Raw genomic sequence first — 21,511 nt, 5'->3', positions numbered from 1 at the left:
TGGACAAGCATCTGCGCATCTGGGGTCGGCGTCGGCCCTTTACTTTTTGGATAAGAATTTCATTTTATTACCTGAAAAGAAAATGTGTTACTTTAAAATGGCTGAAGTTACTGATGGTTATGCAGTAACACATTATCAGTCATGGCAGAGACATGTTGTAGAATTTCTCCTCTGTCTCCTCACCTAGACCTTTGAGGAACTTGTTGACCCCACAGTGCTCACTCCCAGGCAGAGAGTGCAGGTAGTCCTGAGCCCTCACTTCAAAAAGACCTGAGACAGAGGCTGCAGTCAGCAATGAGCCTGCAGCTGGAAAGGGTGATACTGCAGGACTACACCTTAAAAGAGCATGCTGAGAGCAGAGAGATACAGCACCGTGCAACAGTCAGATACACACAGCACAGACACAGCTCTGTAAAAGCTGCTATACTGGGCTGGAACGCCACAGTGTGGCCAGTGAGATACACTGCAGAGCTTTACTCTGCACACCGTCGGTGTGTGGGAGCGAGGAGGAACGATGGGGAGGAGCGGTGGGGAGAAGCAGCAGGGAGGAGCAGCGGGGAGGAGCAGCAGGGAGGAGCAGCGGGTTTCCCTGCACACAGTACCTCTCAGACCTTGCCTCCGCAGCTCCCGCTCCTGGATGAACCCGGTGAACATCTGCGTCTCCATGAAGAGCTCCAGGAAGCGGCGCAGGCTCCGGGAGGAGACGGCCTTACGGAAGGCCTCGCGTTGGAAGGAGGAGGAGGACTCTTCCTCACACTCCCCGGGGGTCATGAAGAGTGAGTAGTGTCCCACCATCTCCACAAAGAAGCGCACGAAGGCCTCAGACACCACAGCACTGAGTGAGCAGGAGTCTGAGCAGGGAGAGAGTCAGAGCACAGTGCTGAGAGAGTCAGAGCACAGCACAGTGTTCAGCAGGGGGAGCTGTTTTGCTGAGGGACTCACCGCTGGGGGCCTCTGCCCCCTCGCAGGCCAGCTCTCTCCTCCCCTCCAGCACCTGCTCCAGTGCTGCCTGCAGCTTGTGGGGCAGGATGGAGTCCTTGTCGTCCGTCTGAGAGGGACAGGGAAAAGCGTGTAGCTAAGCGTGCTGATAGCCCTGTGCTGTGCTGCGGGGAAGGGCGGAGTCTGTACCTGTGTGAGGAAGCGGCTGCTGCCCAGGTCCACCACCAGCACCTGCGGGGTGAGGGAGAGAGTGAGGTCACTGCCTCCTGTGCAGACACACCTGCAACAGTTCTGCCCACTGTGTGATCAGCGAGGGGGTCACCCTGCAGTGGCACCATCGCCCCCCAGAGAGGAAGAAAATCTGACCTTTGACCTCTGGCCATATGTATGTGCAGGCAGCTTGGCGGCTCACCTCCTCGACGGGCAGCTCTGTGAGGCGGGGCAGGGAGCTGGACAGCAGCCCCACGATGAAGGGGGTGGGGGTGCAGACGATGTCGATCATGGAGGGGGGCAGCACCGGGATGTAGGTGTGCTGCCAGGTGAAGGGGTACAGCAGAGCCACCACTGCGTGGCAGCACTGAGACAGCGTGCTGAGAGAGAGAGAAACAGAGAGATAGAGAGAGAGAGAGAGAGAGAGAGAGAGAGAGAGAGGGAGTTACACATCAATACAGAGAGAGATATACACATCAATACAGAGAGAGAGAGAGAGAGAGAGAGAGAGGGAGTTACACATCAATACAGAGAGAGATACACATCAATACAGAGAGAGAGACAGAGAGGGAGTTACACATCGATACAGAGAGAGATATACACATCAATACAGAGAGAGAGAGAGAGAGAGAGAGAGAGAGAGAGAGAGAGAGAGAGGGAGTTACACATCAATACAGAGAGAGATATACACATCAATACAGAGAGAGAGATATACACATCAATACAGAGAGAGAGAGAGAGAGAGAGAGAGGGAGGGAGTTACACATCAATACAGAGAGAGAGATATACACATCAATACAGAGAGAGAGAGAGAGAGGGAGAGGGAGTTACACATCAATACAGAGAGAGAGATATACACATCAATACAGAGAGAGAGAGAGAGAGGGAGAGGGAGTTACACATCAATACAGAGAGAGAGATATACACATCAATACAGAGAGAGAGATATAGAGAGAGATATACACATCAATACAGAGAGAGAGATATACACATCAATACAGAGAGAGAGAGATATACACATCAATACAGAGAGAGAGATATACACATCAATACAGAGAGAGAGAGAGAGAGGGAGAGGGAGTTACACATCAATACAGAGAGAGAGATATACACATCAATACAGAGAGAGAGAGAGAGAGGGAGAGGGAGTTACACATCAATACAGAGAGAGAGATATACACATCAATACAGAGAGAGAGAGAGAGCGAGAGAGGGAGTTACACATCAATACAGAGAGAGAGATATACACATCAATACAGAGAGAGAGAGAGAGAGGGAGAGGGAGTTACACATCAATACAGAGAGAGATATACACATCAATACAGAGAGAGAGAGATATACACATCAATACAGAGAGAGAGAGAGAGCGAGAGAGGGAGTTACACATCAATACAGAGAGAGAGATATACACATCAATACAGAGAGAGAGAGAGAGGGAGAGAGGGAGAGGGAGTTACACATCAATACAGAGAGAGATATACACATCAATACAGAGAGAGAGATATACACATCAATACAGAGAGAGAGAGAGAGAGCGAGAGAGGGAGTTACACATCAATACAGAGAGAGAGATACACATCAATACAGAGAGAGAGAGAGAGGGAGAGGGAGTTACACATCAATACAGAGAGAGAGATACACATCAATACAGAGAGAGAGATATACACATCAATACAGAGAGAGAGATATACACATCAATACAGAGAGAGAGAGAGAGCGAGAGAGGGAGTTACACATCAATACAGAGAGAGAGAGAGAGAGGGAGAGGGAGTTACACATCGATACAGAGAGAGAGATATACACATCAATACAGAGAGAGAGAGAGAGAGGGAGAGGGAGTTACACATCGATACAGAGAGAGAGATATACACATCAATACAGAGAGAGAGATATACACATCAATACAGAGAGAGAGAGAGAGAGAGAGAGGGAGTTACACATCAATACAGAGAGAGAGATATACACATCAATGCAGAGAGAGAGATATACACATCAATACAGAGAGAGAGAGAGAGAGGGAGAGGGAGTTACACATCGATACAGAGAGAGAGATATACACATCAATACAGAGAGAGAGAGAGAGGGAGAGAGGGAGAGGGAGTTACACATCAATACAGAGAGAGATATACACATCAATACAGAGAGAGAGATATACACATCAATACAGAGAGAGAGAGAGAGCGAGAGAGGGAGTTACACATCAATACAGAGAGAGAGATACACATCAATACAGAGAGAGAGATATACACATCAATACAGACAGAGAGAGAGAGCGAGAGAGGGAGTTACACATCAATAAAGAGAGAGAGAGAGAGAGGGAGAGGGAGTTACACATCAATACAGAGAGAGATATGCACATCAATACAGAGAGAGAGATATACACATCAATACAGAGAGAGAGAGAGAGCGAGAGAGGGAGTTACACATCAATACAGAGAGAGAGAGAGAGGGAGAGGGAGTTACACATCGATACAGAGAGAGAGATATACACATCAATACAGAGAGAGAGAGAGAGAGGGAGAGGGAGAGGGAGTTACACATCGATACAGAGAGAGAGATATACACATCAATACAGAGAGAGAGATATACACATCAATACAGAGAGAGAGAGAGCGAGAGAGGGAGTTACACATCAATACAGAGAGAGAGATACACATCAATACAGAGAAAGAGAGAGAGAGAGAGAGGGAGTTACACATCAATACAGAGAGAGAGATATACACATCAATACAGAGAGAGAGAGAGAGAGGGAGAGGGAGTTACACATCAATACAGAGAGAGAGATATACACATCAATACAGAGAGAGAGAGAGAGAGAGAGGGAGTTACACATCAATACAGAGAGAGAGATATACACATCAATACAGAGAGAGAGAGAGAGGGAGAGGGATTTACACATCAATACAGAGAGAGATATACACATCAATACAGAGAGAGAGATATACACATCAATACAGAGAGAGAGAGAGAGCGAGAGAGAGGGAGTTACACATCAATACAGAGAGAGAGATATACACATCAATACAGAGAGAGAGAGAGACAGAGAGAGAGATATACACATCAATACAGAGAGAGAGATATATACATCAATACAGAGAGAGAGAGAGAGAGAGAGAGATATATACACATCAATACAGAGAGAGAGATACACATCAATACAGAGAGAGAGATATACACATCAATACAGAGAGAGAGATATACACATCAATACAGAGAGAGAGAGAGAGAGAGAGAGGGAGAGGGAGTTACACATCAATACAGAGAGAGATATACACATCAATACAGAGAGAGAGAGAGAGAGGGAGAGGGAGTTACACATCAATACAGAGAGAGAGATATACACATCAATACAGAGAGAGAGAGAGAGCGAGAGAGGGAGTTACACATCAATACAGAGAGAGAGATATACACATCAATGCAGAGATAGAGAGAGAGAGAGAGAGGGAGAGGGAGTTACACATCAATACAGAGAGAGATATACACATCAATACAGAGAGAGAGAGAGAGAGGGAGAGGGAGTTACACATCAATACAGAGAGAGATATACACATCAATACAGAGAGAGAGATATACACATCAATACAGAGAGAGATATACACATCAATACAGAGAGAGATATACACATCAATACAGAGAGAGAGAGATATACACATCAATGCAGAGATAGAGAGAGAGAGAGAGAGGGAGAGGGAGAGGGAGTTACACATCAATACAGAGAGAGAGATATACACATCAATACAGAGAGAGAGAGGGAGAGGGAGAGGGAGTTACACATCAATACAGAGAGAGAGATATACACATCAATACAGAGAGAGAGAGGGAGAGGGAGAGGGAGTTACACATCGATACAGAGAGAGAGGGGGTCACACAGCGGCACCCCACACTGTGCCAGGTGCAGGGCCGTGTTTTTGCAGAAGGGTTTCAGTATCATGAAACAGCAGGACGCATCAGAGAGAGCATCGTGTTTAAATCCTCCCCAATAAGCACTTTGCTCCAGAAAGCTATTCATGAGCAGTGCAGCCAAATGCAATACTTGCGTGTGGCAAAACCTGTCGAAAAAGTCGCTTTAGCGACTTAAAAATCACTTTGATATTTTAATATTAATCACAAATATTTCGCATTCAGAAAATACAATCACTAACTTTTAAACCAGGATGAAAATTGTCCTGTTTTAATCTGCTGTAGTTTGTGTCCCCCTGTCGGTAACCGACTGTAAAGTTACCTCCGCGTCCCGTATGACTAGAATTGAGCGCTTATTGGTATTAATGATATTCGACAACAGGCGAAGAAGAAATGACTGCACCGATCGCACCATAAGAACTGCACAAGCTTCCCTCCAAAAGCCACCTGCGCTGTGTCACATTCCTCTGCTCACAACAGCTGCTCAGCGCAAGTGTCCCTGCCCGCTAAATTCAAAGCACAGCTACCCTTTTCAAGAGCTGCTGGAAAGGCGCACTCTTAAAGGCAGGCTAAATAAATGCTAAATTCCAACTTTTCATGCCATGCACATACTAAAAGAGCAGAGTCAGACAACACAGCGAGTGACATTTCCTTGGTGATGACAGTTTCTCTGATATGCAATAATTTTGTAATGCCATTAGATAACATTACATTACATTGTTGGCATTTACCAAACGCTCTTATGCAGAGCAACTTACATTAGTTACAATGTTATCCATTTATACAGCTGGATATTTACTGAGGCAATTCTGGATTAAGTACCTCGCCCAAGGGTACAGCAGCAGTGCCCCAGCGGGTACTATGCTACACCGCCACACCATGTATAAAGCCCATGTATATTTCTAATTTATCAGTTTTTCCTTTCAAATAAAAATACATATAAATATGAAAGTATTCCAACATACACCTACGGCAATGTCTCAAGCCTTTATTAAAATGGACAGTGAAATCCTTTTCTTACCTGTTTTCCATAGCGATCAGCAGCATTGCAGAAAGACGAATACCCGCGGTGTGGGTTAAACCCGGCTAATAAGCAGACAACAGCCAATAGGAACCGAGGCCAGAACAGGTGCGAATTCACCACCATGGATACGGTTCTGAAATATGAAAAACACACAGTTTCAGGTATTAATGGCAATGAAATAAAAATACTTATTTAATCTTAGCTCCTCGATCTTATATTAGTTGTAGTATATATGATGAAGACTGACGAAAACCTATTTCGTGCAATCCCGTGAACAAGACGCTGCAAAATATCGCATGTACTACTGGTAATGAATCTAAAGTTACTGTTAATGTTAACGATTGTATATTTGATAATACGCCAGTATATCTGGTCATTATTATTGAGATCAACAGATGAATAGGGTGCGTTTCGCTTTAAGAGCGGAGCGCTGTCCGGACTGATATGAATGAGGGGCCGGAAGCGGGCCCTGTGTGCGGAAGGCAATCACAGACACAGGGGCTGCACGAAACTCAAAACAAATTTATTTCATTTACTGTTTATGCAGAGGTGTAGCTGGCTTTGTGCACTGGCTAACGGGCTAGCAAGCTTGACCTTAAATAACTACCGCAGTGCTGCGGCTGCAATGTGCCGGAAATACGTTTTGGATTTTGTGACTCACTGCATCTGTCTCTGATCCTGCATGCCTGCGCTTTGCAGAGAGGGGTTTTATAACGCAGCGTATCTCTGATCTGCAGCTGCTGTCCTTCACAGTAACACAAACACAGCAGCTCCACAGCCTCTTTCGGTAACGAGCGACTACTGCTCGCCTGCTAAATTAGCAATTCACTTCAGAATTTAACAAGCGTCAAAATTAAGACATTTCATGATGTCAGGTTTGTTTATGTTGTTGTCATTAGCGTTACAATGTCCTTAACGTGTAGCCACGGTACTGTAACTGCGAAGGAGAAAACTAGGACGGACCGCTGTCCCGTCAGAAAGGTAGCAAGGAAGGTCAGCTGTACTCTGCCGTGTGAAAGCACGAGGCTGTGAAGGCATGATTGTGAAAGCATGAAGCTGTGAAGGCATGATTGTGAAAGCGTGAAGCTGTGAAGGCATGATTGTGAAAGCGTGAAGCTGTGAAGGCATGATTGTGAAAGCGTGAAGCTGTGACATTCCAATTGCAAGCTTGCAACCTGCACCTGAACGCTAACCTGTGAGAAGGCTTACTGTGGGTGAATTTTAATATGAGATATTTACGTATTTAAAGGTTGTTGTAAAGTAAAGATTAGAGCTTTGGCATTTAAAGATGACAACTCTGATCGCAAGAAGCGTACTTCTGCAGCTCAGGCGTTCTGTTCAGAGAGTTGGCGTGTCTCCGTCGGCGAGAGTCCGCTTTGAGCGCACCCTGCGCTGCTGCGGCAGAACCGCTCCGTTATTAGCGCAAGTGCCGAGGGGGGCGCTGTTGTGCTGGGGGGCAGAAAAGGCCCTGCTCCGCGGCGCCAGCTGCCAGGAGGGCGCCGTGGCAGCGCGGCCGGCGGACAGGAAGTCTTTAGTGAAGGTGCAGGTGCACAGAGTGGCCTTCGTGGTGCGGCTCGGCCTGCGAGCTCTGGTGCTGCTGCTGAAGTTCGGGCCGCTGTTGCTGCTCTACCCCCTCTGTCTGATGTGGGGCCGTCTGGGCTCCCGCTGGCTGGACGCCCTGCTGTGGGTGACCGAGACCTCGGGCCCGACCTTCATCAAGCTGGGCCAGTGGGCCAGCACGCGGCAGGACGTCTTTTCCCCCGAGTTCTGCGACAGGTTCTCCAGGCTGCACGTGCAGGTGCGGCCACACCCCTGGGCGCACACAAAGCAGAGCCTGAGGAGGGCCTTCGGAGAGGGCTGGAGGCGCCTGTTTGTGTTCGACAGCCGGGACCCGGTGGGCTCGGGCTGCGTGGCGCAGGTCTACAGGGCCTCAGCCAGAGTGGACAGCGTGGAAGACCCCGCCTTCCAGCGCCTGGTGCAGGACATGGAGAGAGAGGAGCTGCTGCAGGCCTGGGAGATCCCGGGGCTGGGGGGCAGTCTGGGGTCACTGTGGAGTCAAGCACGGGCGGGGGGCGAAGAAGGCCAGCCGGGGACTGGGGAGGCTCCATCTTCAGCCCCACAGGGAGGGGAGCCCCAAAATACAGACAAACCCCAGAAGCAGGAGCACCTAATACCAGTAGCCATCAAGGTATGTGCATGTGCCCTCACGAGGAACCGTCACGAGCGCTGTTACAGCCCTCATTCTCCCAGACACAATGAGCGCATAAAGCTGGACTCCCTCTCTCTCTGCGTGCGTGTGCGGGTGCGTGCGGGTGCATGTGTGTGTGTAGGTGCTTCACCCCGGCATCAGCAGGCAGGTGCAGATAGACCTGCTGCTCATGAAGGCGGCCAGCTGGGTGCTGCACAATCTGCCCGGCCTCCGGTGGCTCAGTCTGCCAGAGATCGTGGAGGAGTTCGAGAAGCTCATGACCAGACAGGTGCTCTTCCTAAATGCTGTCCAGCCGACAGATGGGCCATTCAGACCATCTGAGTGATTACCTTCTTGTGTTGTAACAGATTGACCTGCGGTACGAGGCACAGAACATGGAGAGGTTTCAGGAGAACTTCCACAATGTGGATTTTGTGACATTCCCCACCCCACTCCGACCATTTGTCACCAGGAATGTTTTGGTGGAAACGTTTGAGGTCAGCCTCTGTTGTGCTGCTGTCTGTGAATGCAAACCAAACCGGAATGTCCTCCGTTAAAAATAAGAGAAGCAAAACAATGCTCACCTGAGAGCTGGCAGATACAGAGAGAGCCAGCTTCAGCAGTGTTCGGTTGTTGTGGAGAAAATAGCCAACACTTCACACTAAAATGAACAGAAAGAATGTTCAAAACCCCAGTAATTTATTTAAAAAAACCAACAAATAAAAGGACCCAGCCGGTGCACAGAGTCAGCTGAAAAGGGTGAGCCTTCTGCTTTCAAGCCAGACACCTATATTTCATATGCCTGTAATTAGGCAGGTGTGGCTCATTAACCAATGGCTGGTTGTCTACAAATAAATTACACACAGTGACCATTACAATTAACAAATAAACAGTAAACCTGTTCAGATTAAACTGATCATTGAGCTCAGTTATTGACAAGGTTGAAAATGGAAAGACAACAATTCTTAGACATTTAACAGATTGATAACGGAACAGTTTTTCACAGCTGGTATTGGCTCTTTCAGGAGAGTGAGCCCATCTCCAGCTTCCTGAGTCCAGACGTACCGCAGGAAGTGAAGCAGAAGATCGCCAGGATGGGAGTGGACACTCTGCTGAAGATGGTGAGGGGGGGGGGCCTGTGAGTGTGTGGGCGGGACATGTGACTATGTGGGCGGGGTCTGTGAGAGTGCAGGCGGGGCATGTGGGCATGTGAGCGTGTGGGCATGTGAGTGTGTGGGTGGGGCCTGTGAGCGTGTGGGCATGTGAGTGTGTGGGCATGTGAGTGTGTGGGTGGAGTCTGTGAGTGTGTGGGCATGTGAGTGTGTGGGCATGTGAGTGTGGGTGGAGTCTGTGAGCGTGTGGGCATGTGAGTGTGTGGGTGGGGCCTGTGAGCGTGTGGGCATGTGAGTGTGTGGGTGCGGCCTGTGAGCGTGTGGGCATGTGAGTGTGTGGGCATGTGAGTGTGTGGGTGGGGCCTGTGAGTGTGTGGGCATGTGAGTGTGGGCGGGGCCTGTGAGCGTGTGGGCATGTGAGTGTGTGGGTGGGGCCTGTGAGCGTGTGGGCATGTGAGTGTGTGGGCAGGGCCTGTGAGCGTGTGGGCATGTGAGTGTGTGGGCGGGGCCTGTGAGTGTGTGGGCATGTGAGTGTGTGGGTGGAGTCTGTGAGTGTGTGGGCATGTGAGTGTGGGCGGGGCCTGTGAGTGTGTGGGCATGTGAGTGTGGGCGGGGCCTGTGAGTGTGTGGGCATGTGAGTGTGTGGGTGGAGTCTGTGAGCGTGTGGGCATGTGAGTGTGGGCGGGGCCTGTGAGTGTGTGGGCATGTGAGTGTGGGCGGGGCCTGTGAGTGTGTGGGCATGTGAGTGTGTGGGTGGGGCCTGTGAGTGTGTGGGCATGTGAGTGTGGGCGGGGCCTGTGAGTGTGTGGGCATGTGAGTGTGGGCAGGGCCTGTGAGCGTGTGGGCATGTCAGTGTGTGGGCGGGGCCTGTGAGTGTGTGGGCATGTGAGTGTGTGGGCAGGGCCTGTGAGCGTGTGGGCATGTCAGTGTGTGGGCGGGGCCTGTGAGCGTGTGGGCATGTGAGTGTGTGGGCAGGGCCTGTGAGCGTGTGGGCATGTCAGTGTGTGGGCGGGGTCTGTGAGAGTACGGGCGGGGCATGTGAGCGTGTGGGCATGTGAGTGTGGGCGGGGCCTGTGAGTGTGTGGGCATGTGAGTGTGGGCGGGACATGTGACTATGTGGGCGGGGTCTGTGAGAGTGCAGGCGGGGCATGTGGGCATGTGAGTGTGTGGGCATGTGAGTGTGGGCGGGGCCTGTGAGTGTGTGTGTCAGGCCTGTGAGCATATGGGTGGGGCCTGTGAGCGTGTGGGCATGTCAGTGTGTGGGTGGAGTCTGTGAGAGTGCGGGTGGGGCATGTGAGTGTGTGGGCGGGGCCTGTGAGTGTGTGTGTCGGGCATGTGAGTGTGTGGGCAGGGCCTGTGAGCGTGTGGGCATGTCAGTGTGTGGGCGGGGTCTGTGAGTGTGTGTGTGGGGCTGTGTATGTGGGCATGTGAGTGTGTGGGCAGGGCCTGTGAGCGTGTGGGCATGTCAGTGTGTGGGCGGGGCCTGTGAGTGTGTGTGTGGGGCTGTGTATGTGGGCATGTGAGTGTGTGGGCAGGGCCTGTGAGCGTGTGGGCATGTCAGTGTGTGGGCGGGGCCTGTGAGTGTGTGGGCATGTGAGTGTGTGGGCAGGGCCTGTGAGCGTGTGGGCATGTCAGTGTGTGGGCGGGGCCTGTGAGTGTGTGGGCATGTGAGTGTGTGGGCAGGGCCTGTGAGCGTGTGGGCATGTCAGTGTGTGGGCGGGGTCTGTGAGAGTACGGGCGGGGCATGTGAGCGTGTGGGCATGTGAGTGTGTGGGCAGGGCCTGTGAGCGTGTGGGCATGTCAGTGTGGGCATGTGAGTGTGTGGGCGGGGCCTGTGAGTGTGTGTGTGGGGCTGTGTATGTGGGCATGTGAGTGTGGGTGGGGCCTGTGAGTGTGTGTGTCGGGCCTGTGAGCATATGGGTGGGGCCTGTGAGTGTGTGTGTCGGGCCTGTGAGCATATGGGTGGGGCCTGTGAGTGTGTGTGTCGGGCCTGTGAGCATATGGGTGGGGCCTGTGAGTGTGTGTGTCGGGCCTGTGAGCATATGGGTGGGGCCTGTGAGCGTGTGGGCATGTCAGTGTGTGGGTGGAGTCTGTGAGAGTGCAGGTGGGGCATGTGAGCGTGTGGGCATGTGAGTGTGTGGGCGGGGCCTGTGAGTGTGTGTGTGGGGCTATGTATGTGGGCATGTGAGTGTGTGGGCGGGGCCTGTGAGTGTGTGTGTGGGGCTATGTATGTGGGCATGTGAGTGTGTGGGCAGGGCCTGTGAGCGTGTGGGCATGTCAGTGTGTGGGCGGGGTCTGTGAGTGTGTGTGTGGGGCTATGTATGTGGGCATGTGAGTGTGTGGGCAGGGCCTGTGAGCGTGTGGGCATGTCAGTGTGTGGGCGGGGTCTGTGAGAGTACGGGCGGGGCATGTGAGCGTGTGGGCACGGCCTGTGTATGTGGGCGGGGCGTAGCATCACTGAGTAACAGGTGTGTTCCCTGCCTCCAGGTTTTTGTGGATAACTTTGTGCACGGGGACCTGCACCCCGGGAACATCCTGGTGCAGGGGGGGCGTGAGGGCGCGCCACGGGGCACCGCCACGCTCACAGACCTGTGGGACACCGTGGTGGTGAGCATGCGGCCGGCGCCCGCCCCGCTGCGTCTCATCCTGCTGGACGCCGGCATCGTGGCACGCCTCAGTGACTCGGACCTGAGGAATTTCCGCGCCGTCTTCACTGCTGTGGTGCTCAGACAGGTAACCCCTCAGCGCCCTCTGCTGGCATAGCGCGGTCACTGCAGGCTCCCTCACCCACTGCAACTGCGATGACCTGATTCCCAATTAGACAGGAGTGACATCAAACATGAAGAATTTGTTCAGTAATATGATGCGTCACAGTAGGAGCGCTCTCTAAACAAAGATACAAATATATAACGGAGTAACAATTTTAACCGACATAAACAGGTAATGAATTACAGCATCAGTCTTTCAACAACAGTATAAAAATGCGTGTAAATGAGCTGATGTGACTCGCAAAGAGAGCCACACGGTGGCAGTATGAGGCCACAAATGAAAATGCGGGTCTCTGGAGCGCTCTTTTCTAATTATGAGCACCAACAGCGAAAACGCGACCTAAACGACTGTCGCCATTAATGCTGCAATAACAAATGTTATCTGTACTGTACCGAAGAGTAACACAGTAACACCATAATACACGTTGAAAAGTTTAAGAACAGAACAGGTTCTTTCCTGTCTGCGGAGGTGACCAACTTATCAGACTTAAATTTACTGACCACATCGCTACGACTACCAGGTCATGCAGATTGCGCTGTACAACATCAGGAAAATCAGGCCCTACCTCTCTTGATGCTGCGCAGCTCCTCGTCCAGGCACTGGTCATCTCAAAACTGGACCACTGCAATGCTCTCTTGGCTGGCCTGCCTGCATGCACTATTAAACCTCTGCAGTTGATACAGAACGCAGCTGCACGTCTGATTTTCAACCAACCAAAGAGGGCTGATGTTACACCTCTCTTTGTGCTGCTCCACTGGCTCCCTGTAGCTGTTCCCTCCCTGTATGTTCAAGGCCTTGATGCTTGCGTACAGGACGAGCAAAAAAGCTGCACCTAGCTACCTGGACTCACTACTACAAGCCTACGTTGCGCTTTGCTAGCGAACGACGTGTGGTGGTCCCGTCGCATCGTGGCGCAAAAGCACTATCCGGAACTTTCTCCCCCGATGTTGGAATGAACTTCCACACTTCACCGGTTCTGCCGAGTCCCTCTCTGTCTTCGGAAGACACAGCTCTTCCGCTCTCACCCGAGCAGCTGAAAAACTTCCTCGCTATCTCCTATTAAACTATGTTAAAAAATGTAATGGTTTGGTTGTAATGCTTTAACGCACTCGTTAGCTTTACCTGCTAGCTTGTACCTTGTCTGGCCAACCATTGAGAACTGGTCAGGCAGATCTTTTAATATTGATGACTCCTTATGGTTTTTTGCTTGTGTTGTATTGTACCTCACTTGGAAGTCGCTTTGGATAAAAGCGTCTGCCAAATGAATAAATGTAAATGTAAACTTGGGAAACCCCGCAGCAATGCTAGCGGTGCTAAATTAGCAGCATTCCAGAATCATACACAGAACCTTATAAATTTACAGGTGCGATGACTAGTATTGCAAAACTTCATGGAACGAGCACGAAACCCACATGGTTACTGATGCACACGAAGTTTGCCAGCCGGGCGAAAGGAGGACAAGACCGTGGGCTGTGTAACCTGAGCGCGGTGCAGCTCATTGCACACGCCTCCTGTCACCTGTCTGCAGGGGGAGAAGGTGGCGGAGCTGATTCTGAAGCACGCCCGGGCGAACGAGTGCAGAGACGTGGCCCGGTTCCAGCAGGAGATGGCCGAGCTGGTGAACAAGGCCCTGAGCGACACCCTGTCTCTGGGGAAGGTGCTGTGTCTCACCCCGCTGCTCCATCCACCCATCAGACCGCCTCTGAGAGAGCGGAAATTCCCAATAGCACGCGTGGAGAGAGGTGTGTGACGTGAGCGCATGGTGTGTGTGTAATGAGTGTGTATACTGACGGTTTTGTTGCGTTGCTCAGGTTCACGTTGCGGACTTGCTCTCTCGCGTCTTTGGGCTGCTGATCCGCCACAAGGTGAGCCAGCACATGGCCTCTGCGTGTGAAAATGTGTTATTTTTGTTCAGAGAGACAGTGCATGGTGAAAATTAGGTTACGTAATGCCTGTTCCATTAGCAGCCACCAGAGGGCGCAGTTCCCAGTCTCTGGCCTGTATGCGCGGTGCTGAATTGTGATGTTCTGTTGCCCTGCTTTGATGAGCAGGTCAAGCTGGAGAGTAACTTCGCCTCCATCGTCTTTGCCATCATGGTGCTTGAAGGTCTTGGGAGGTCCCTGGATCCCAACCTGGACATCCTGGAGATCGCCAAACCCCTGTTGCTGAAAAACTGCGCTTCGCTGCTGTAGCAGCAGACCTGTGGGGTCAGTCTGGGGGCTCTGCAGACGCTGCCTCTCTCAGGAAGAAGGCACTCAGAGGGAAGTGAGTCTGTGCCACTCACACACACTACAGCACACGTCTGCTCCTTGCGAGGGAAGCTGCTGCTTTTCTTTGAACCTGTCTGTCATACGGGCTAAAGCAGTGTCAGTTCCACAGATTAGCGTTAGACATTTTCTGTTCGACCACACCAGACAGTCCCTTGTATCTGAGGAACAGTGGAAGTGAATGCTCTATTGCCCTGTTTGTCTTATCTGTTAATCTCAGGACTTGCCTTTGTGTCACAGTCTTACCTCCAGTTAAAAATGTTTTCACTCGTATTGTTGTAAGTGGAGCAGACCGTTGTACAATGTTGCTAGTTTTGTGGCTGTGCCACTGCCTCATTGCAGTAATTAGACACTATGTTTTATTATTATTACACAGTATTAGTTAATTTTGGCAGATTTTCTTCCCTTAAGAGTGAGGCTCAGAACGGTCTGTTCCCCTGGCTGCCCTGTAAGATAACCCTTTACTGAAATGACCTTCATGTTGTTATTGTGTAAGACTTCCACTTGCCATCAAGTTTAGCATGTATATTTTTACACGTCCCAGAGTTTGAAATACACTGAATAAATTGAAATCTCTTGGTTTAAAATATATTATGTACATTCTTCTTTTCTGGTTGTGTGACTGCATGGAGCACTAGTGTACTGATGAATCATAAAAGTGTGATCTGATGTAAAAATACCAACCAAAATACCAAAATTTAGCATCTGATGCTGCACACAATGAAAAAATATTACACTGAAATACAAGTAAGCAGTAAGTGCCCTGCATTCAGTCCCACTGCATGCTGGGATATGGAGTATTGCTGGGAAAGGGGTTGATGAGAGATGCAACACAGAGAAACAGAAGAGGTTAATTTACAGTTTTATTAAATCTGTCAATGTAAAACAGACAAAAGGAGGCGCGACTGTGTGGATGTCAGGAAGAACGAGTGACATCACGAGCGAAAAATTCATTATAATTTACTGTTATTGCAAAAACGCTGAACCGATTTCATCACCACACACATGTCCAAAAACAGCAGCACTGTTCATGTGGGGGGCAGTGACGTCCAAGTAAAAAAGAACTCTAACAGACAAATACAATCACCTCAACGAGGACAAGATTCAGTCACTGTCACAACACCAGTCTAATTTTTTTCCTTTTTAAAATGAATACGTTTTCTTGAAAAATATTTGAACATCTACTTATTTTCATTTATTTATTGCGAAAATTGGCAACTGAATTGTGATGAGTGAGAGGTGGAGCTGGGCGGCTGTTGGCACCGAGAGCCTGAGTGTGCAGTACCCTCGCTATGCCACTGCAGCCCCCGAGAGCCTGAGTGTGCAGTACCCTCGCTATGCCACTGCAGCCCCCGAGAGCCTGAGTGTGCAGTACCCTCGCTATGCCACTGCAGCCCCCGAGAGCCTGAGTGTGCAGTACCCTCGCTATGCCACTGCAGCCCCCGAGAGCCTGAGTGTGCAGTACCCTCGCTATGCCACTGCAGCCCCCGAGAGCCTGAGTGTGCAGTACCCTCGCTATGCCACTGCAGCCCCCGAGAGCCTGAGTGTGCAGTACCCTCGCTATGCCACTGCAGCCCCCGAGAGCCTGAGTGTGCAGTACCCTCGCTATGCCACTGCAGCCCCCGAGAGCCTGAGTGTGCAGTACCCTCGCTATGCCACTGCAGCCCCCGAGAGCCTGAGTGTGCAGTACCCTCGCTATGCCACGGCAGCCCCCGAGAGCCTGAGTGTGCAGTACCCTCGCTATGCCACTGCAGCCCCCGAGAGCCTGAGTGTGCAGTACCCTCGCTATGCCACTGCAGCCCCCGAGAGCCTGAGTGTGCAGTACCCTCGCTATGCCACTGCAGCCCCCGAGAGCCTGAGTGTGCAGTACCCTCGCTATGCCACGGCAGCCCCCGAGAGCCTGAGTGTGCAGTACCCTCGCTATGCCACTGCAGCCCCCGAGAGCCTGAGTGTGCAGTACCCTCGCTATGCCACTGCAGCCCCCGAGAGCCTGAGTGTGCAGTACCCTCGCTATGCCACGGCAGCCCCCACTTCTGCCCAGCGTTGGGGCTTGAATTGGGTATCCATGGCAACCGGATGAAAAAACTGGAGCTTCACCCTAGGAATGATGCGTACTTTCGGTCCCTCCTCCATCTGATCAGTGAATCAGTTTCCCCTTACTATGTACAAAGTTAATCCCTGAACAAATGTACAGACAAGTGCAACCTCCATTTAAAACCACCTGTGGAGAAGTGTGTCAGGAATCCAGGCTTTGGGTAGTCGGCAGGAATGTGGGGGCTAAGCTGATTTTAGGATAAGCCACAGGAAAGTTGAAGATTTCTCTCACATTTTGGGGGGGGGGGGGGTTGAGGGGCAGTTACATGTCCTCCCTCACAGCGCCACAGACAGTGTGGCTGCTTCCTGTTAAAAAAAAAAGAAAAGAAATGAACAAAACAAGCCAATGAAAGGAACTCAACACCTGTTCATCACAATTCCAGCTGTCCATCTGGCTGCTCCTGCTTTCTCAATGTTACCACAGAAGCCCCTCATAGATGCAGCAGTCAGAGCAGTTTCTCTGTGTGTGGTGGAGCAGCAGTCAGAGCAGTTTCTGTGTGTGTGGTGGAGCAGGTCCCCCCTCCCTGTCTGTACACAGCGCTGCCTGTGTTCCCCCCGGAAAGGTGCGGTACACAGGAGGGAGGAGGCGGGGAGATGGAGAAATGAGCAGGGACGGCCTCTGTCTCTGTGTCCCTCAGATGAGCACACCACCCTGCTGCACACACGTTTAAAACACAGACACGTTCACCGGTGGCCGTCCTGCAGGGACATCAGTGCTGTGACATCAGTGCTGTGACAGAGGCTCTCCTGGGAAATGGAGGCAGAGGGCAGGAGTGAAGTGGTGTCAGTGTTACAGCTCGGCCAGCAGCTTGGCTGAAGTCACAGCATCAAACACATTGGACAACTTCAGCAGCTCAGGAAGTTCAGGACAGCTGAGTCTGGTGGACCCTCTTACAGTGTGCTGCTATGCCTGGAGTTCCCCCTGCTGAGCGGGAGGTCCACGCACAGACCCTGCATCCCCCGTGTCTCGGGTTACTGTGCTCCTGGGCTCCCTCCACGCTCCACAGAGAGGAGATGCCATGGAAGACACAATCATGATGGGAACGGTACCCGCGCCCAAACCCCTCCTGAGCCCAGTCGGACGGGGGGGTGGGGCTCCAGGGGCTGGCAGCGAGTGAGGTGGGGGTGTAGGCGGGACTAGCTCGTGCAGCTCGTCATAAGGGGGTGGAGAGGACAGGAAAGGAAGAGCCCCTCTCCAATTGGTGAGCTCAGAGACCGCCTCCCGCTGGGGGAGGGGCTGCCTGCCTGCTGGGGACAGAGGGCAGCTCACCAGGCCGTGCTGGAGTGTAGTGTGCATCTGTCTGTGTGTGCATGACAACAGCACCCACCCCCCCCCCACCCTGCTTCTCTCTCTCCGCTCTGTGTGGTGCACAGCAGTTCTGGACACAGGGGGCGCTATGAGTTGAGCCAGGGGTGGTTGAGGCACTCCCCGGCGGAGGCCCTCTTCTCCGGCACCATCTCCAGCATGGGCAGCAGGAAGTGGGTGAAGTGTCCCGCGTCCTCAGGGGGCCAGCCGTACTTCTCCACCAGCACGTCAAACAGCGACCACGGCTTCAGCTTGGTGATGTGCCTCAGCTCACCTGCAGGGGGCAACAGAGAGGACGCCACCAAGCAAGAGTCAACTAGGAAGTAAATGACGAGACAGACACAGTAACAAAGGAAGAGAGAGAGACAGACACAGTAACTAAGGAAGAGAGAGAGACAGACACAGTAACAAAGGAAGAGAGAGAGACAGACACAGTAACTAAGGAAGAGAGAGAGACAGACAGATACAGTAACTAAGGAAGAGAGAGACAGACACAGACAGACAGACAGACAGAGACAGCTGCATCAAAATGACAGAGCATAATTAAAGGCAGGAAGTGAAATCAGAAGCTCAGTGACATGCTGGCTTCAGAAGCAGAGACTGGAACGGCCATTTGCCCGGAGACAGAAAGCACTGGCACAGCAGACACACAACAGGAGTGTGTCAGGGTCAGGGTCAGGGTGCTGGACTGACAGCAGGTTAGCCAGTCTTCAACCACACTGACAAAAAAATCACACCTCATTAGAGCTAAAGGAATGTAATGTAATGTAATGCAAACAATACATTTATGGAAGCTGTAGCGTAACATAATTGTGATTGGCCCCGGTGCAATTATTTTTTCTTGCCCCCCGCCCCAAACACAAGCGCACGCTTGTGCATACACACACACACATACACACACAACCACTCCAGACAATTCCAAATCAGACCATTACTATGTCACCTCAAAACCGTAAGTGTTATATACAAGGTAGGAAGGTGGTATATAAAGCTATCACAATTACAAGTAACCTTAGTGATAGTGTTGAGACTTTGAAGACTGAGTGAAATGGTCAATGCGCAAGAGGGCCCCCTAAAATAGTAAAGCAGAAAAAAATCGCCTTCCTTGATGGGCCCCTGACAGCTTCTGGGCCCCGGTGCGCTGCACTGGTTGCACCGTCGATATTTACACCAGTGTATGGAAGTTAAAGCTGAGGGGGGAGTGGCAACGTCATACAAACCTGGATGCTAAAAAGGGCAAACTAGGGAAGACAGTGGAATAACTGAGTTCATTATTTGTAGATCGTAGCTGAACTGTAGTGAGGTGGGATGTGGTCTGTCTGTGAATGCCTCTGCCGTCCTGGCTGCCCTGCCTCCCAGCAGGGGGCAGTGTGTTACCTTTCTTGGTGAAGAGGTCGCGGCTGTACTTCCCGGCAGCGGCCACCTTGCGCGGCATCTTCCCAAGCAGCTCCATGATCAGAGCGACGTGATCTGCACAGCACCACATGGGCACCGTGACACCACAACACAACAGGGACAGCCGCGTCAGTGCGCACACACGCCAGGGGACTGACGGACAGATGGCCGCCCCCCACGCAGACAGACAGACAGACAGACGCGCGTGCAGCAGCAGTGTAACACACAGGTATTTTCAGTGCAGCCTGTGTTAGTTTATGTATTCAAACTCATTTTTGCCCTGGTCTGAGGTCTCTGCTCTAACACATGTGAGAGTGATTCTGATGTAATGCTGTCCGTCTGTCTGCGTGTGGCAGTCTGTCCCTCCGTCCCCCCTGGCACCATCCCAGCACTACCTCTGCGGTTGAAGAATTCCCGGGAATATTTTCCAGAGAGTGCAAAGTGTCTTGGGATACACCCCAGCAGCTCAATGATGTGGGCTATGTGGTCTACAGAGGGAGGGAGGGAGAGAGGGAGAGAGAGAGAGAGGGAGGGAAAGAGGGGAAGAGAGAGGGACAGAGGGAGAGAGGGAGAAAGAGAGAGAGAGAGAGAGAGGGAGAGAGAGAGAGAGACAGAGGGAGAGAGGGAGAGAGAGAGAGACAGAGACAGAGAGAGAGAGAGGGACAGAGGGAGAGAGAGAGAGGGAGAGAGGGAGAGAGAGAGGGAGACAGAGAGAGAGAGAGACAGAGGGACAGAGGGAGAGAGAGAGAGAGAGAGAGAGAGAGAGAGAGAGGGACAGAGGGAGAGAGAGAGAGAGAGAGGGAGAGAGGGACAGAGGGAGAGAGGGAGAGAGAGAGGGACAGAGGGAGGGAGGGAGAGAGAGGGAGGGAGAGAGAGGGAGAAAGGGAGGGAGGGAGAGAGGGACGGAGGGACAGAGGGAGGGAGGGAGGGAGAGAGGGATAGAGGGAGGGAGGGAAAGAGGGGAAGAGAGAGGGAGGGAAAGAGGGAGAGAAAGAAAGCGCAGTGTTAGTGACCCCACAAAAGCTGAGGTGTGCTACGGGGGGGTAACAGAAAGACCTGTGGCCATGCTCTTAAAGAGTGACGCTCCTGTCAGATTGAAATATGTGGTCCTCTCAGCCCTGTCCAGCCAAGTGCACATTGCCGAATGCCATCTCACTGCAGTCCCTCTGACTGCACCTCCACACTTTATTCATTTATTGCCTTAAATGGATGAATACATAACTTTTACAAAAAGATATAACTTTATGTAATCAGTAGTGAGATCAATGTTTGGTTTACCCTCTGCCAAACTGATGTGTATTTATTTAACCGTTGGTGTGTAAGCACACTTGTTATTGGATAATGTGGTCATGGATATATATTGTATGGATATATATTGTATGTCATTAAAAATCATTTAATTGTTATCATTCAAAAACCATTCAAAACAGATTCTACAGCCACAGGTAGCAGATCCATGTGACAGAGGGTGGAGAGGTTTACACCTGACTGCCAGACAGCTGGGAGCAAGCGAGAGGGAGCGTTAGTGAGGGGGTTAGGGAGCATTAGTGAGGGGGTTAGGGGACAGGAGGGAGCGTTAGTGAGGGGGTTAGGGGACAGGAGAGGGAGCGTTAGTGAGGGGGTTAGGGAGCGTTAGTGAGGGGGTTAGGGGACAGGAGGGAGCGTTAGTGAGGGGGTTAGGGGACAGGAGAGGGAGCGTTAGTGAGGGGGTTAGGGGACAGGAGAGGGAGCGTCAGTGAGGGGGTTAGGGGACAGGAGAGGGAGCGTTAGTGAGGGGGTTAGGGGACAGGAGAGGGAGTGTTAGTGAGGGGGTTAGGGAGCATTAGTGAGGGGGTTAGGGGACAGGAGGGAGTGTTAGTGAGGGGGTTAGGGGACAGGAGAGGGAGCGTTAGTGAGGGGGTTAGGGGACAGGAGAGGGAGCGTTAGTGAGGGGGTTAGGGGACAGGAGAGGGAGCGTTAGTGAGGGGGTTAGGGGACAGGAGAGGGAGTGTTAGTGAGGGGGTTAGGGAGCATTAGTGAGGGGGTTAGGGGACAGGAGGGAGCGTTAGTGAGGGGGTTAGGGGACAGGAGAGGGAGCGTTAGTGAGGGGGTTAGGGGACAGGAGAGGGAGCGTTAGTGAGGGGGTTAGGGGACAGGAGGGAGCGTTAGTGAGGGGGTTAGGGGACAGGAGGGAGTGTTAGTGAGGGGGTTAGATGACAGGAGGGAGTGTTAGTGAGGGGGTTAGGGGACAGGAGGGAGCGTTAGTGAGGGGGTTAGGGGACAGGAGGGAGTGTTAGTGAGGGGGTTAGGGGACAGGATGAGTGTAAC

General features: G+C 51.6%; 2 protein-coding genes across 2 annotated transcripts in view; one reads left to right on the top strand and one right to left on the bottom strand.

The window, feature by feature from the left end:
- Positions 1 to 7,331: 7,331 nt before the first annotated feature.
- Positions 7,332 to 14,907, top strand: adck2 (aarF domain containing kinase 2). The gene is made up of 8 exons (XM_036520331.1): positions 7,332 to 8,261; positions 8,404 to 8,550; positions 8,630 to 8,758; positions 9,287 to 9,382; positions 11,861 to 12,106; positions 13,671 to 13,799; positions 13,954 to 14,007; positions 14,194 to 14,907. Exons 1-8 carry the CDS (start codon positions 7,362 to 7,364, stop codon positions 14,332 to 14,334), a joined length of 1,842 nt encoding a protein of 613 aa, XP_036376224.1. The 5' UTR covers positions 7,332 to 7,361; the 3' UTR covers positions 14,335 to 14,907.
- Positions 14,908 to 16,998: 2,091 nt separating this feature from the next.
- The window catches only part of LOC118771844 (SRSF protein kinase 2-like), a 37,400-nt gene continuing 32,887 nt past the window's right edge, over positions 16,999 to 21,511 (bottom strand). Inside the window, 2 exon segments of the mRNA XM_036519952.1 lie at positions 16,999 to 18,083; positions 19,600 to 19,692. Coding sequence (XP_036375845.1) covers positions 17,899 to 18,083; positions 19,600 to 19,692 — 278 coding nt within the window. The 3' untranslated portion in view covers positions 16,999 to 17,898.

Source organism: Megalops cyprinoides, chromosome 25 (genome assembly GCF_013368585.1).
Source record: "Megalops cyprinoides isolate fMegCyp1 chromosome 25, fMegCyp1.pri, whole genome shotgun sequence".
Taxonomy (NCBI): Eukaryota; Metazoa; Chordata; class Actinopteri; order Elopiformes; family Megalopidae; genus Megalops; species Megalops cyprinoides.
The sequence above is the reverse complement of the archived record's forward strand: the minus strand, read 5'-3'. Positions and strand labels throughout refer to the sequence as shown.